Source organism: Hemicordylus capensis, chromosome 10 (assembly GCF_027244095.1).
Source record: "Hemicordylus capensis ecotype Gifberg chromosome 10, rHemCap1.1.pri, whole genome shotgun sequence".
NCBI lineage: Eukaryota > Metazoa > Chordata > Lepidosauria > Squamata > Cordylidae > Hemicordylus > Hemicordylus capensis.
The window spans coordinates 11741397-11758565 of record NC_069666.1 but is presented as its reverse complement, the minus strand read 5'-3'; the positions used below and the strand labels follow the sequence as shown (position 1 = coordinate 11758565).

The window sequence follows — 17169 nt, the reverse complement described above, 5'->3', positions numbered from 1 at the left end:
TACTTAATTTACAAACAGGAAAGGGAAGGAGACAGCAAAATAAAAGATGACTCCTGTTGATATTATTATGATTTAACAAAAATGGAACTATTGCCTCCTACATTACCCTCTACTCACCTCCCAACCATATCTGTTTTAATATAGTTTATTGTGCCTCACGCAACACTCAACATATATTTATTTATTTATTTGATTTCTATACCGCCCTTCCAAAGATGGCTCAGGGCAGTTTACACAGAGAAATAACAAATAAATAAGATGGCTCCCTGTCCCCAAAGGGCTCACATTCTAAAAAGAAACACAAGATAGACACCAGCAACAGCCACTGGAGGTACTGTGCTGGGGGTGGATAAGGCCACTCACTCTCCCCCTGCTAAATAAAGAGAATTATCACATTAAAAAGGTGCCTCTTTGCCAACATAGCAGCATCAGCAAGGGAAGGAATCCAAAAACCAGATCATTTGTCAAACCAAATAAATGAAAGCACCAATCACCCACCACTGGAGAGCATGGAAGTTTTTTTGTGGTTTTTTTAAACCAGTTATCTAAATGCTAGGAGTGCTGGTGACTTCCAGAACTATTTGAGTAGGGTATTCCATACTACCACCACTGAAAAGGCTCTCTCCTCATTGTCACTCACCTAATCTTTGAGTACAGTATTTGTTGATTAGGCAAAATAAGGCAAGTAAGACCATTAGATACAGTCACCTGTCTACAATCCCAAGTGAGGTCTTATGAGGATTTGCATAAGAAAAGCTCAAAAATTCAAATGCAAGGACACAATAATATGAATGATACACCAAAAGATTTGGCAGTTTAATAACCAATTTGATAAATCCACATTAAAGCAACACATCCATTTAATTAAACAAATATAGAGTAAATAATTACAATAAAAAACTCCAAGTACAGTACAGATCTACCAAACCCAATTTCTAGTCATATGTACTGTAAACCCCAGCTGAATGAAATATCCATTATGGAATATCCATTGTGTGCAAAAATACCTGGCTTCCAGAAAGTTCATATAGAAGGGATACACAAAATTTCTCACAAACTGTGATATGGCTTTGTGTTATGTAGCAAAACAACAGGTTTCCAAAGATACCAGCTCTTCATCTCTGAGTTGGAAATGCAAGCAAACTGTATTGTAAGATTTCCACTTTGGTTTTGGAAGAATACACAAGTTTGAGCAAAGTGCACCAACTAATACTGAAATTTCATCTCGGGATGGGATGAGTAGAAGGAGAGATGTTTTGGCTAACCCCAAGCACAAGAAACCAAACAAGTGAGCATTAAAATAGTTTAAGGTACCAATTCCCAACACACTTCAAAATTCCATCAGAGGATGTCTTTAAAAAGCAATACTATCACAATTGCTACATGCGATAGCTGAATGGCTAAAGTTACATTCCAAATTTAACTTTGTCCCAACTACTTTAAAAGAAAACAATTGTCGTTTTGAATTTTAAAGCCTACAGATAAATATTGATATTTGAACAATCATAGAAGTTACATGAAGTTACTGTCCATTTAAGACTACATTCTAAATAATTATCCAATTACTCTGTCCAAGTATGCTGGCAAATGGTCCTTCTGTTTTACTACTTCATTCCCCTACTTCTAATTTTGTTGTTAGAGATCAAATGGAACTACCCTTTTGACTGATCGAATTGCAGCTAATTAAATACTCTAAGGAAATTAAAACATCTGGGCTAGCTGGGTTTTAAAATTGGTAGCCTCCGAAGGAAAGCTACCAGTATTCGCCAAAAACTATACTGCATTTTTTACACCAAGATGTTGTTTGCATTGAGAGGAGTTTTCTCAAATTAGAATAAGCAATCAAGCCAAATCTTGGTATTTTTATTTTATAAGACATTGATCTACATTCAGTTTGGCCCTGGATTACCTCTGATCCGAGTGGAACATTATCCAAGGATGGCCTCTCCTCCTTGTTTTCCCTTCATGCTCACATTAAGGAGAAGCCAACAAACATTTGGTGTCTGTCATGTGGTTTAAGGCCTGCATTCAGCAGAGGTCAGAAAGGAAGGTTGACTTTAAGATAGTTAGAAGAGCCACACAAACAAGTTGGTGTGCTTCCCCATTTGAATGAAAGGCAATATGGTTCACCAAACCACTAACATTTCACTGGCACACTTTTAGCATATATCATGCAAAAGCCATATTGATCAGAAGGGACTGCTAAGACAAAATGGAAACCAAGTTCTCACAGTTCTAAGCTTTGGGGACTGCAACCTATCTGAAGTCTTGGTCCTCTTATTTCTTGACTGCCTGTGTTACATCTACTGATTTGATCTTTGTGATTAATATGGTTTCCAGAAGGTCCCTTATATTTTAGCGAGGCAAATCAATCACAAGGAAGTCCCTACAGCATATTTTAAGTAAAATCCATGCTAACCAAATGGCCTCCTAAAGGATAAAACATTCAAGATGATTAAGAAGGGTCATCTCAAAGTCAACCACATATACTCAAAGAAATTATATATGATTTTCTACAGTATGAGTCCTATGCCAAAAAAAAACCCATTCAAAAGACAACAGATCCTTTTAAATGCCATGGGTTCAGCCTCAAAATCTTCAGTTAAGCAACTGGTAGTTTGTCCCAGTAAATACTTTTTAATCAGTTGGATAATAGCTTAAAGGTTAATTTTAAAGGACTGGTTACAGTTAATTTTACTTCCTAAAAATTCAATTTGCATGAAGAGACAACTTATTAAATGGGCTCCGTTATCCCTGCAGCATCTTTTTAAGCAAAGGTACTAAATCTGGCTGTTAGGGATTTCAAAAAATACAATGTAACCAGTTCAAGGATCAACTTTATAGATCACTCACATGATCAACCTTGTCAACCCTTTTAAAAAAAACAACAACTCTAGAAGAGAATTCCTGGTGCCCCTTTTGGGGTGTCGGTAAGTACTGTTATACAGTTAAAATGGCAACATGGAAGTTTATTCTACGAGGTATCCACCCAGTCATAATGCAACCTGTAAACAATATGCTGGAAAAATCTTGGTATGAAAACCCTAGCAAAATACAGTAAGGGGTGGGAGGGGAAGAGAGAGATAACTAGTCTTCATGGAAGGGTAGTCCTGATCCAATGCTATTGCCAGTTCCAGCCCTTGCTGATGCACTGATTGCCAATGCAGATCCAGGGGTACCGTTCCATTTGTAAATCTTGCATTTATTGCTTTGTGGTCTTGGGCTGCAAGATAGAGAGAATAAGGCAGCAAATCCCTAAAACGTGTGGCAAGTTAGGCACTGGAAATCTGACAGTTTGCACAAGGTTTGTCCTCGTCTCGCCTGTAGCTCTGAAGCTGGATAGAGCACTGGTGCATCCCAAACGTGGTCAGCAACAGCCGTCGAGCCTTGGACTGGACTTCCTCCCACTTTGATGAACCACCGGGAACTGGAAGCCAAGAGAACCACAGAGTCAAGTCGTTTATATTACGAACAAGGACCAGATACATGTACAGTTACGAAAGGATACCCTATTAAATTTAGGGCCCAATCATGACTATTCGATATATGGACCGAACCAGCTGTTAGTTGCTGTCAAATCTCGACAGCCAACATGCAAAAATTTTCCACGTCATAAGCAATGCCAAGTTTCTTATCTGACCGGAGGAGTGCAACACAGAACTCATCTACTGGATCAGGGAAATCCAGTAACAAAGGGATTACGGGTTTGTTATGACCATCGCTATAAAAACAGCAATGTAACAGAACATGTTGAACTGATTCAATCACACCATCACCGCAAGGGAGATTCAGTGAACCCACTGACTTTTAGTAAACCTCCCCCGTAGCACAGCTGACAAGAGGTATCTTGCCCTAAAAAACCCTTAACCACAGTGTTTGCATGTTGCAATTTTAATACCCACTTTAAAAATTTTGGATACAAGCCGCTTTGACTCCGTTGTGAAAAGCAGGATATTGTTTTACAACCCCAGCAAGAGGAGGGGAGCCTAGCTTCAACTGGATGCCAGGGATTATGGAAGTTGTAGTCCAACAGCTGCAGGGCCAAAGTTGTGCAGCCCTGCCACCAGCACTGTAGCAAGAGTGCATGCCTGAGGCAAATTTGTGCAGCCTTGTTGTACAGAAATGAAAGGGAGACAGAGACCTTGCCCTCTGACTTACAAACAGAATGAAAGAACTCTCCTCCTCGCTGAGGGAAAAAAAGACAACAGGGGAAAGCTATTTGACCAACGCAGAAAGAACTGAGGTGTAAACAGCTGGGACCAGGCTGATATTTTACTGGTGCAGGGATAGAAGTGATGCAACTACCCAGAAGCCTTCAGTAATCTTCAGTAGCATGGCAGTTTGCTGTACAAGAGGCTTGTTACCTAGCTGCAAGTGCACGACTGCAATTATTTTTCCAGCCGTTAGGCACCAAAGATGCAGGTTTTCTACTGAAAACACGTCTTCAATTTTCATCAACTCTTCTTTAACACGATCCACATTCAAATGCTTTGGAACTCCTGCAACAGAAGATGAAATCAAATCTTTTCTAAAAAACAAGATAGTTGCAACCAATATATTGACCATGAACCAATTATGAGGGACAGGACTATGGCAACTGCTCAATAGTATAGAGCAGGGATTCTCAGTGTTGGGTCCCCAGATGTTTTTGGACTTCAACTCCCATAATCCCCAACCCAAGGCCACTGGGGCTGGGGGTTATAGGAGCTGAAGTCCAATAACATCTGGGGACCAAACACTGAGAATCCCTGGTACAGAGAAATGCTTTAAGGCAAATTTAGGTGGATGCCACCCTCCTAAAGCCCTCACTGCAACAGCTGACTTGTCTTACACAGGAACATAGCAAATTGCCATATAATGAGTCAGTCCACTGGTCCATCTAGCTCAGTATTGTCAACACAAACTGGCAGCAGCTTCTCCAAAGTTGCAGGCAGGAGTTTCTCTCAGCCCAATCTTGGAGATGCTGCCAGGGAGGGAACTTGCAACCTTCTGCATGCAAGAATGCAGATGTTCTTCCCAAAGTGGCTCCATCCCCCAAGGAGAACATTTTATAGTGCTCACATGTGTAATCTTCTATTCATATGCAAACCAGGGTGGACCCTGCTTAGCAAGGGGGACAATTCATGCTTACCACCACAAGACCAGCTCTCTTTCCCTGTTCTTCACCCTTCTGGAAGGGAGAGGGAGATGAAAGATCCTAGCCTTCTATAGACATTATTATGAGCACCCTAGGCGCTCACCGTTACAGCAAGCAAGAGTGGGGAGAAAGTCTCGCTGTCCCACTGTAAAAATCACCTCTCACACCAACCTGGATCCAACCAGGTTGCAGCTCACAGATCTGCCACGATCACGCTTATGGTGCTGCCCCCTTCAGACGAACAGTGCCATAACCATGATTCTTGGTGCAAGGGGATGATGAACAGCAGAGTGGCGGGACGTCCTCCCCACCTCTGCCCACTGTGGCTGTGAGCACCTGGGGAGCTCATAACATCTGGAGAGGGCTCCTGTGATGGTGAGTTGGTCCCCTCAGGGCATGGTGGGTGCTACATCTCATCTCACCCCACCAACAGGAGCAGTACTGCTTCCTGGCTACTGACAAATGTTTCATTCACTTGAAATGTCAAAATTTAATTTGAAGCAGCAGTCAACCAGTTTTCAAACCTTTTGTCCTTGGGTCACCTTTTCCATGCCGACTTGCATCTGCCAAGGAAACCCTTGCCAACAACACTTAGCAGAAGATCTGGAGGTTTGTTCTTTGGGAGGAGGGCTGGTCTTGTGGTAGTGAGCACGAATTGCCCACTTAGCTAAGCAGGGCCCACCTTGGTTTGTATTTGGATGGCCAGCTACATGAAAGCCGTGCAAGATATTCCCCTTAAGGGACAGCACCATAGCTCAGAGGAAGGGCAGAAGATCCTAGGTTCACTCTCTGGCATGCTCCAGATAGGGCTGAGAGAGACTCCTGCCTGAAACCTTGGAGAGCTACTGACGGACCAGGGCTGCCAAACTTTTCCCCCCCAACAGTGTACACCTTCTGCAACAAGCCTTCAGCTCAGGTACCCCCACCCCCACACAAATTTAAGTGTTACAGTTAGGGACACAAGCTACTCCTGTCTTTGGCTTACATCCAGACTCAGTTACTCATGAATACTCTCATTGACACAGGACAATTTCAGTGGGAGTACTCGGTGCTCGTTTTCTGAAACTTGCTAGTCAGGCTGAGAATAGGGGTACATTGGACGTCAGCATGTAGCCAGCCAATCAGGCACTGAGGAGGAGAGTCCCCACGCTCCTCCCTCTCCTTCTGCAGCAGACACATTGCCGAGGATGTGTCAGCTTCAAGCCAACAATCCTCCAATGGGGAAGCTTGTGGAACAGGATGCTGGACTAGGCAGGTCTTGGGCCTGATCCAGCAGGGCTGTTCTTAACAAATCATGCAGCTCTGGGAACCCTTCAAGAACCCCCTGTTGGGAACCCCTGGTGTGGACAAGACTGCACCTGATGGAGCAATGGTCTGACTCAGTATAGGGCAGCTTCCTATGTTCCTAACACACTCGGGTCACGTGGGGCAATGGCCCGGTCTGTTTCAGGAGAAGAACTACCATGGAGAGAAGCTCAGCAGTAAAAGAAGCTGCTAAGAAAGCCAATCATTCCCCCCCAAACAGTTTGAGAACTGCAGAGTCTCTTTTTAAGCAAGTCAGAATAGGCATTTGAAAACATTCAAAAAGCAATTTAAAGAGTTGCATTGGCACGATGCAAAGCAGCTGCTTCTCCCCAAAAGGCTTCCATCTAGCATGCCCACAGCTGTTGATCAGTGTTAAAGATCTTCAGGCCACTGGAGAGATACAGTAGAGTCAGTGTGGTGTAGTGGGTAGAGTGCTGGACTAGGACCAGGGAGACCTGAGTTCAAATCCCCATTCAGCCATGAAACTCACTGGGTGACTCTGGGCCAGTCATGTCTCTCAGCCTAACCTACCTCACAGAGATGTTGCGGGGAGAAACATAACCATGTACACTGCTTGAGCCTCCTTGGAGGAAGAGGGGGATATAAATTAAATACACACACACACTGATGTAGTTACCCACCATCCGTTCAGTCTCACAATATCAGAATCCATACAGCAGTTACCTTCAAGCACAATTATTCCTGTATCTCGTACGATCTGAAACGTTGTGAAAGCCACAAGTAACGAGAACACATATGTGCAGATTGGATCGGCAATCTTGTACTCTGGCTGAAACACAAAGGTTATGCTCTGGTCAGACTATATCTCGATCACGGCCTCCAGAACTGGCTAATGCTATAGGATCCGGTCACAAGAATTGGTTCGATGCCCTTTTGGCTGCTTCAGCACAAGCCCAATTTTCTGAGCCCAGGTGTGTGCTTGGCAGTTAACCTCATCGCATGTTATATATTAAGAGAACAAGAAATGTGATGCAGAAATCTTCACTTCCATCCAGGAAATCTTCACTTCCATCCAGGGATGTTGAAAGCGTCCAACCACAACCCCACACCAATTCTTCAGTGACCTGGTCCTCCACACTACCCAACTCTGGTGGAATCAGTGTCAGGCAATTTCCAACTAGGGTATTACATCCAGAACATCCAGCACATAAAGCAAACATTTACAGTAATCTCTCATACAGAGCAGTGGCTCCGGAGTTTCTTGTCCCAATGTTTGGGACAGGGTGGTAAAGTACAGCAAGGTAAAGTGCGCCGCTGAGTCAGTGTCGACTCCTGGTGACCACAGAGCACTGTGGCTGTCTTTGGTAGAATACAGGAGGGGTTTACCATTGCCTCCTCCCGTGCAGTATGAGGTTATGCCTTCCAGCATCTTCCTGTATCACTGCTGCCCAATAGAGGTGTTTCCCATAGTCTGGGGAACATACCAGCGGGGATTCGAACCAGCAACTTGATAATCAAGTTAGTTCCCCGCTGCACCATTAGGTGGCTAAGGTGGGAAGTAGTATTTCCTTATTCATTTGGCTATAATCTGCCATGTCCACAATCCTATATTATATAGGATTCCTCTCGAAGAGACCATATTACTCCTATATTACAGGAGTTGCAGGGGCTGCCAATAAGTTTCTGGGCAAAATACAAAGTGCTGGTTATAACCTATAAAGCCCTAAACAGCTTAGGCCCACGGTACTTAAGAGAGCGTCTTCTTCTGCACGATCCCCATCGTCCACTGCATGCATAAGGGGAGGCTCGTCTGTGGCTACCTTCACGTCGTCTGGTGGCCACCCAGGGACGGGCCTTCTCTGTTGTCACCTCGAGACTTTGGAACGCGCTTCCCGTGGGAATAAGAGTCTCCCCATCTCTAGCGGCTTTTAAAAAGTGTCTAAAGACTCGTCTTTTTACCCAGGCCTTTTAGCTTTTTAACTTGGTAACTTTTTAAATTTTGTACTGTTTATTGATTTGTTTTAAAACTGTTTTTAGTATTTAATTGATTTTAAATGTTTTGTTTTTGTTTGTTGTGAACCGCCCTGAGACCTTGGGTTGGGGCGGTATAAAAATGCGCTAAATAAATAAATAAATAAAAATCCAATCTAGTCCCTTGATTGGGTGGGAGCACCAATGCAGGGTCCCCAACCCCTAGTACTCCAGCTGTTGCTAAGCGACACCATCTCCAGCCACAATTCATTGTGGTTGGGGGATGATGGGAGTTGTAGTTCAGCAATATCTGGAGCACCACAGGTTGGGAACCCCTGCTCCAAAGCATATACAGATCCTTGTGTCTGTATAGCATCTCCCCATTCATTTGGACTGGATAGGAGCTCTGTATGCACAGAACTGGGTCTTCCAGTGATGTGGACAAGGCGGCACTCAACTGCTTGAGGACCTCCAGGTCAGACGCATCGCACAGATGCCCTACTAAGGATACATGATGCCGTTTGTGTTCTAAGCAACCCCAGCCCAGCAGCCCCTCAAAAAGAGTCTCACCTTGAAACGAATGATATACGCAGCTACGAGGACACCGATACTCTGCACCAAGTCTCCGAGGGCGTGCACAAACGCAGCTCGCACAGCCAGGCTGCCGTGGGCGTGGCCGTGCCCCGAAGTTGTACTGGAAGGATTGGCCGGAACAGACGCAGGGGCATGTGAATGGGAGTGAAGGTGGCCAGTCTGGTTCAGCAGAAAGCCCATTCTGAAACAGAAGGTGGAAGTATTAAAATAAAATAAAAATCTGAGCAGAGGGGAAGAAAAGCCTACTGGTTACCATCTTCTGAGCCCCCCCCAACACAACATTTTAACCCTCTTTGGTAAGTATGAAGACTGAAGAACAAACCACAGATGTTAGTAGCGATGTTCGGGAAGGAGAGTTGGTCTTGTGGTAGTGAGCGTGGGTCGTCCTATTGCTAAGCAGGGTCTATCTTGGTTTGCATTTGGATGGGAGACTACATGCGAGCCCTGCACGATATTCTGTGTAGGGGATGGGGCAGCTCTGGGAAGAACATCTGCTTGCATGGTCCCAGGCTCAAGCTCTGGTGTCCCCAGGTGGGGCTAAGAGAGGCAGAGGCAGAGGCTAAAACCTTGGACAGCCACTGCTAGTCCATATAGACAATACTGAGATGGACCAATAGTCTGCAAAAGGCAGCTTCCTACTTACCACTTAAAGGTACAGTGGGGAAGTAACTTGCCTAGGGAGCAAGAGGTTGCCGGTTCAAATCCCCGCTGGTATGTTTCCCAGACTATGGGATGGAAACACCTATAGTGGGCAGCAGCGATATAGGAAGAGGCTGAAAGGCATCATCTCTTACTGCGTGGGAGGAGGCAATGGTCAACTCCTCCTGTATTCTACCAAAGACAACCACAGGGCTCTGTGGGCACCAGGAGTCCACACCGACTTGACGGCACTTTTCCACTTACAACAGGGATTGACAAGTCTCAGGCACCAGCTTGCCATGGCACCTAAAAATTTACGTGTGGCACCCGAGCCAGGTAGACTGATGTGAGGAGGAGGGAGAAGGAGAGAGCAACCTGCCCCTACCTTGCTTTCTCCCCCCTCCTCCTCCTGGCCACATCCATCCATCAGCTGGCTGAGTCAACTTGTCCACCTCATCAGCATCCTCACAGGTGTCCCATCTGCCTGTGGACACAACTAGGAAGCAGCAGCAGCAGGGAGGTCTTTATCATCTTCCTTTAGTGCTCTGGAGTGCCCACATGTCCTGCCTTGCTAGCACACCTGCTGCCACTACTTCCCATTCTAAGAACACCGGAGAGAGCATCCAAATCCCGGCTTCTGGTGTCGAAATGAATTCACAAGGATTATTCATTGGCTTAGGTACTGCTCTGAAAGTTTGGGGATTAATGAAGACAAGGCATTTTATGCTTTCAAGGAGGAAACGGCTTTAGAAAGGAGATCTGGTGTCAAACGCTTGATCAGAGAAGCTCGTAGACCCATCCATCGAATAGAACTGAGGATTTGAAGTAAGACCATATATGGTTAAGATTCCTTTCTGCCAACATTTCATTCATAGCATAGATTTTTAAGACAGAAAGGGCAGATCGGAAAAGAGATAGCTGGAGTGGTGCAGAAATCTCACTCCTCCACCCAAAGAAAATTTGTCAAGATTGGAGTTGTGCGTGTGTGCATGGGTTTTTTTGTTTTTGTTTTTACTGGTGTGCTGTGGGCCCCACCTCCCTTTCCTCCATGGAGCACAGGGTGTGGTACATGGATCTGCATTTAATCCTTGATTGTCACATTACAACCCAGAACTGACGTGTTGCCAACATGACCTTGGTTTAACACCACCACAGCTGAATCTAGGTCAGTGAAAACCAGTTATTCAATGGGAATCCTGAGTTTAGTGAAGTCACCGCGCATATTGTTTCAAGGTTACCCTAGGTACACAGGCGTGGTTACTTAGGGATCACGCAAGTTGTTACACATGTTAGGACTCACAAAACAACTTGCTGGGCAAGCCAAAAAGCATTGTGTGACCAATGTGAGATAAGCCTGTCTCTCAGACATGGCTTTGATTTTGTCCTCCAAATGAATCACTGCATTCAGATGTAATAGGCAGCCCATGGCTGCCACTGCACACACGAGTGACAGAAGGCCTTGGGGTCACATGTTCTTTTAGCCCCTTCCCCATTGCAGGAGGGGACGAGATTAGAAGCTGCTTCTTCTATATAGTGGAGAACTATAAGCTCCAATGTTCGAGAACAGGAGCAAAGCAGAAGCTGCTAATCACCTCCCTTTCAGCCCAGAGGAAGGGGAGGAGAGAGAGCACACAAGCCAGAGGCTTACTGCTGTTCACACACATCTATTGCATGGATAAACCACCCCATATAAAGTCTCTGGGTGGTTTACAGATTCAGACATTAAAACCTTAAGTCATAAACAAGTTAAAAAGGACCATCAATAACAAAAAAAACCCTTTAACACATAAACTAGAAGTCTGATAAAATAGGTGTGTTTTAGGAATATAGGAAGCTGCCATACACTGAGCGATGCCATTGGTCCATCTAGCTCAGCATTGTTTACACCGACTGGCAGCAGCTTCTCCAAGGTTACAGGCAGGAGTCTCTCTCAGCCCTACCTGGAGATGCCATGGAGGGAACTTGGAACCTTCTGCATGAAAATACTCTTCCTAAAGCAGCCCCATCCCCTAAGGGGAATATCTTATAGTGCTCACAGGTAATCTCCCATCTAAACACAAACCGGGGTAGACTCTGCTTAGCAAAGGGGGCAATTCATGCTTGCTACCACAAGACCAGCTCTCCTCCCATGAGTTGCTTAAAAACAGCCAGAGATTGGGTGGTTCTGATTTCATTTGGGAGCACGTTCCCAAGCCCTGGCACAACCCTAGAGAAGGTTCAGTCTTGGCACCAACAAACAAGACTTCCCCCAATGATCTTAGTAGGTGGCAGCGGGGTTCATGAAGAGGGCACTCACAACACAAACTCATTTGCTGCCACATCCAAATGCATCTGGGGCCCCCTCCCCACCAAATATCGAGGAAACCCAAAGTTGGAACTGCAGCTGATCACATATCTTGGTTTGTTGGAAGCAGACTAGTTGTGCCAGAGGTATGCTCTCTGTCTGGGCCTCCCAGCAAAGCTCTGGATGCTATCCCAGTGTGCCTTGCACCTCCTTACAGCCATTGGTCCAGAGGGCAAAGCAGGTGGACTCTTTTAGAACGAACCAGAGGTTCATGAACAGCCCGAGTTCAGACATAATGTGTGCAGCATTTGGTTTGGCAAGCCAAAATTCAAATATTGGTTACACATCTCAGTCTGGGGCTCTGAAGGAAGCTCAGGTTTCTGCCTTGCATGGGTTCAGACAGTCACAGACAACTGTGTTACCAGCTTTGCAAGCAGGATCTGTGTGATGTGTGAACCCACCCATTGTCAGAGACATGTGCAGATAGTAAGTGTGATGCCACATAAAATCCAGAGGGGCAATACAGTAGCCGCTTGACTACAAGAACCACAAAACCACCAAATTTCCCCCCAAAAAAGGCGACCGAAGAGCTTACATGAGGTTCACTGCCACACCTATGGCTGCTGTAATTAGCATGATATCTCCATTGATTTCATAGTCCATGTGGATGGTTCTTTGAACAGCTTCATACAAGAGGAAAACCATAAGGATATAAATCAGCAAGACACTGAACATGGCAGACAAGACCTCTGGGGAAGAAAAGGGAAAGAAAGAAAAACAAGAGATGAAGAAGCACTTTTAGGATGAGGTCCACACACATACTTGCAGCCTACAGCAAGCAAGAGTCCCCAAATGATGGTCTACTGCTGAACTGGAGTACCAGATGCAGCAACATCTGGGGTACCATCAGTAGGGAACCCTTGGCTGACAGCATCTGTTTATGTAGATTTAATTTATTTATCATATTTCTATACCACCCGACATGCGTATCCTTAGGCAGTGTACATAAGTTAAAAACACAACAAACTATAAAATCAGGATAAAATGATCAACACAATTATGATAGAAAACAAATTGAAATTTTAGTTATAAATGATTGTATATCCCTCCTTTTCATTCAAGTGTTCAAGGGGGGCCCACCAGCTAACACAAAAGCACTTAAGGGCTCTGAAACTTGTGTCCCCAGGTGCTGAACTGCAATGCCCATCACCGCCAGCCACAACAGCCTTGGCTGATAGGAGTTGTAGTTCAACAGCACCTGGGAACCCAAGTTTGAGAACTCCAATATGGTCTATAGAACAATTTCAAACAAGGGCTACAGTAAAAATTGAATCAAGATCAGTCAAAAGCCGAGCTAGATTTAGGCTTGTGTGAAACTACCACATTATTATTCATTCATTCATTCAGTTTCTATACCGCCGTTCCAAAAATGGTTCAGGGCGGTTTACACAGAGAAATAACAAATAAATAAGATGGCTCCTTATCTAAAAAGAAACACAAGATAGACACCAGCAACAGTCACTGGAGATACTATGCTGGGAGTAGATAGGGCCAGTTACTCTCCCCCTGCTAAATAAAGAGAATCACCACGCTAAAAAGGTGCCTCTTTTAACATGCCCCTTTTCAATGGGAAAAGTCCAGTATTCTTATCTACATATGGGGAGGAACAGGGGGAAAACAGATAGCCAGGCTGCTGTTTAGGCCCTATTCTTTTAAAATCCAGCTAGGTTCTTACTCCAGCACAGAAAGAGAGAGAGAGCTAACCCCCCCCTCTCTCTCTCACACACACACACACCCCTCTACCCACCTTAAGGCTCACAATACAGCACACTGGGAAGTCTTTCTTGAGGTGTGTTATATCAGTGATGGTTAGATATGCATTCCCACACTGGAACGGGACAATGAGAGAACACACAGCTACCACAGAATGTGTGGGTGTTAGATTGCATCAGTAATAACACTGCAAACAACATCCAACTGGTGCCTATGACACATATAGCCACATCGCACAAAGAAATCAGTGTTCCAATCAGTGCCTTGTCAAGGGAAAATATTGCATTTCCCCAGGATGCACAAAATGGGACTTTCACCATGCTGGGAAAATGCAATTCCTCAGCAACAGAAATGTGATCTCAAGGAAAAGCAAGAAGACTGGGTATAAACAACCTGCATGTTCTGTTTCACAATAAGAGTAGAAACAAATGCAGTCAAAAAAACCGGATCATACAGAAAAGGGTCTTTGGCATCCCAACTGCATCATCTCAATTGACTGATCCCTTTCACACCCACACACAGCCTTGGGTGACCCTTTGTGGCTGCCATATGCACATAAATAATGGAATCCTGCAGGCGCAACCAACTGCTGAAATCCTTTCTGCACCGCTGATGCCCCGCAAGCCACACTATGCCAAATTTGCTTAATTAAAATCATGTGTACAGCTCCAACTCAACTTCTTTTTTGGCAGAATGTGAAATACCTTGGCACAGCACACACACACACACTTATAACATTTATTAGCTGCTCTTCAACCAAAGCTCCCAGAGCAGCTTATAAAAGAAAATGCAAACAAAAATGTACTTTAAAAAAAAAAGCATAGCTGGCACACAGCCTTGCTCATAACCTGTTCCTGTACCAAAGTTTACTTTCTACCCCCAACACACACACTTTCAGCCAGTCAGTGGACATGAGAAAACATCTTTTCTTTGTTCTGCTCTCTGCTATGGCTGATGCATACTGTTGGCCTTGTCAGTCTCCCTCCCAACCTCTTCTGACCGAGTCCGTCTCATACGCGTGCCGCCTACCTGGCTTTCATGCCCAAGCACTCAACGTTTGTGCATCTACATCCTACTGATGACCACTTCTCTCCCCTTCCATTCCTCCTCTTAGCCAGGCCTGACAAGTTCCACGTGGATCACGTGGCCAGAGAGTGGACACTTGCCAAAGTTACTGGACTTCGTGACAGACATTGTGACGGGAAGGAGATAAATGAGCTCCTCTGTATCCCCTCTGCAGGTAACATACTTGGAACAGAAACACAGCTGCCTAGGGCAAACGAAGATTTTATTCAGTAACACTACCTCTGAATATCATAGTCCAGGGATCCTCAACATTGGGTCCCCAGATGTTATTGGACTTCAACTCCCATAATCCCCAGCAGCCTTTGGTTGGGGATTATGGGAGTTGAAGTCCAACAACATTTGGGGACGTTGAGAATCCCTGTCCTAGTCTAAGCACCATGGTTAAACTTCTAGGTGCCTTGGCTCCCTGGCGCCTGGGATTTGCCAAGCCCCATCTTTGGCCAATACATGCAGTATTTGTGAGGATACAAATACTGGAAGGTTCACTGCACAAGGGCAATCCAGTATAGCATTCCTGATCCTCCATCCACTGAAGGCATGGCTCACCTTTGCTTTTGGCTTGTGGCTCCCTAGGATGTCTACCAGTGGTTTCCAGACTTTCTACTTCAAGGAACCCTTCCTGCATTCGTTTGGCTGCCAGGAAACCCTATCCGTTGGAGAGATCCTGTGTTGCGTGTTCAGAGCTACCTGCTCTGTTCAAGTGGGGCCAAGCTTGTTAGGCCGTACTGTTGCCCCACAGAAACAGAGCAAGTGCCACAGACTGTATCTCAACTCCCCTACAGCTCCATGTCACTGGGGAAGACTGGCAAGAGGCAATGGCAGGCATGCTGTTTTTCAGGGAAACGGATCTGTCCTCTCCAAGGACTCCTGGATAAGACTCCCAGGAGCCAGTGGCGGCCTCCGACAACCCTAAGTGTGTCTCCTGGGCCTATGTGAAGCTTTGGCCAAAGCTGAATACTCTGCACAGCCCCACTGGCAGCATGCAGAAATTCCCATTCCCACTGTACAATGCTGTGCCTTGCCCATCAGTGCTGATTGGACTCCTTTAAGGGAAACTGAGCCCTCTTGAGCCCCGGTACCATCTTGGAAGGTGTGCATAGCATGCTGGGAAGTGTAGTTCTTCCCAGGGCTTTCCTCTTGGGGCTCTTAAGAGAGGGGTCCATCTCTCAGAAGGCCATCCCAATACTGAGACAAGCAAAGAGCCTGTGCAGAGGTACAGTAGGGAATGTCTCTCATAATGCAGGACTGTTGGTTTTTTTGCCAGAAGGACTAGTGTTCCCTCTAAGGTGTACACATGCTCACAATTTTTTTGATGTCCACTCAGTTAATTTTAGATCCCGCTCAGGCTGAATCAGGAAGGCCCCACTCTGAGTGCACATATACTACCTTGATACTGCAGCCCAGAACAAAACTCATTCCGCACACAGATGAAATAAATATATATTAGAGAACACACTGAAAGGGATCACCATCTCCACTTGAAAAATCATAAATATCACAATTCTAAGGAATCCTGGGATTCCCCAGAACACACATTTGAAAGTTCCTGTTATATAAAGATGGGCTTTTTTACATCAGCCGTGACTGCACAACAAAGATTTATCTTATTGGCTACAATATAACCTCTGTGCAAAGCAATCATAGGCTTTTCTTCGTTATTATAGGCTAATTTGGTTGGAATGTTAGAGGAGGAAGGGTCCTGTCTAAATATGGGGGCTTTAACTCAAACTTTCAGCTCTGTCCCCGTCTTAAGAGTTCTTCAGTGCCAATATGGTTTGCAGGCTATTTCCAAAGTCTCCTTTCACTCCATCCTGGAGGAGGGTTACATTTCATTATTTTGTCTGCCAAGCACTCTGCTCCCAGATAGAGACATTCTCCTCCTCATCAGCCCTACAGTATTACCCCATCAATGCATTATTAAAGCCATACTGTACTATACTGTATAACAGCAAATCTTCCTGGGGATCAAACAATAAAGAACTTGGCAGCAACCAAACCTTTCTTTCAAGAGTTTTTAATTTTGTGGAATGAGTATCCTTATGACTGAAACACAACCCCACGGGGGCCAAAAGCCGATTTCAAAGGCATTTCTCTACACCCCAGTGCTTAGGGTTATTATGCAGCTCCCCTGGGCCCCTTTACAATTTGGGGCATATCAGTGCTGGAGTGGGGGCGGGGGGTGGAATCCAAGCATAGCTTTAAACAGAAGCCATGTGAAGAGTGAACTGAGTAAAAGTGACCAGAGACCAGCCTAAGGAAGGCTGGAAGGATTAGAACAGGGTCATTGTATTGAATTGAAGCATGCATTTTTTGTTTAATAACTTTCTTTTCTAGGAACTGCTATGCTGGCAAGCGGTTTGTGGCTCATAGGAAGCTGCCATATACTGAGTCAGACCACTGGTCCAGCTAGCTCAGTATT

At 45.1% G+C, this 17169-nt stretch overlaps 1 protein-coding gene across 3 annotated transcripts in view; it reads right to left on the bottom strand.

Moving 5' to 3' along the window:
• Window positions 1–786: 786 nt before the first annotated feature.
• The window catches only part of SLC30A4 (solute carrier family 30 member 4), a 38227-nt gene continuing 21844 nt past the window's right edge, over window positions 787–17169 (bottom strand). For all 3 annotated transcript variants that reach the window (XM_053272656.1, XM_053272654.1, XM_053272655.1), the window contains exons 4-8: window positions 12487–12640; window positions 8945–9149; window positions 7127–7232; window positions 4365–4499; window positions 787–3427 (exon numbers count right to left, since the gene is read on the bottom strand). In XM_053272656.1, the coding sequence (XP_053128631.1) occupies window positions 3273–3427; window positions 4365–4499; window positions 7127–7232; window positions 8945–9149; window positions 12487–12640 (755 nt within the window). In that variant the 3' untranslated portion in view covers window positions 787–3272. The remainder of the gene's footprint in view (window positions 3428–4364; window positions 4500–7126; window positions 7233–8944; window positions 9150–12486; window positions 12641–17169) is intronic.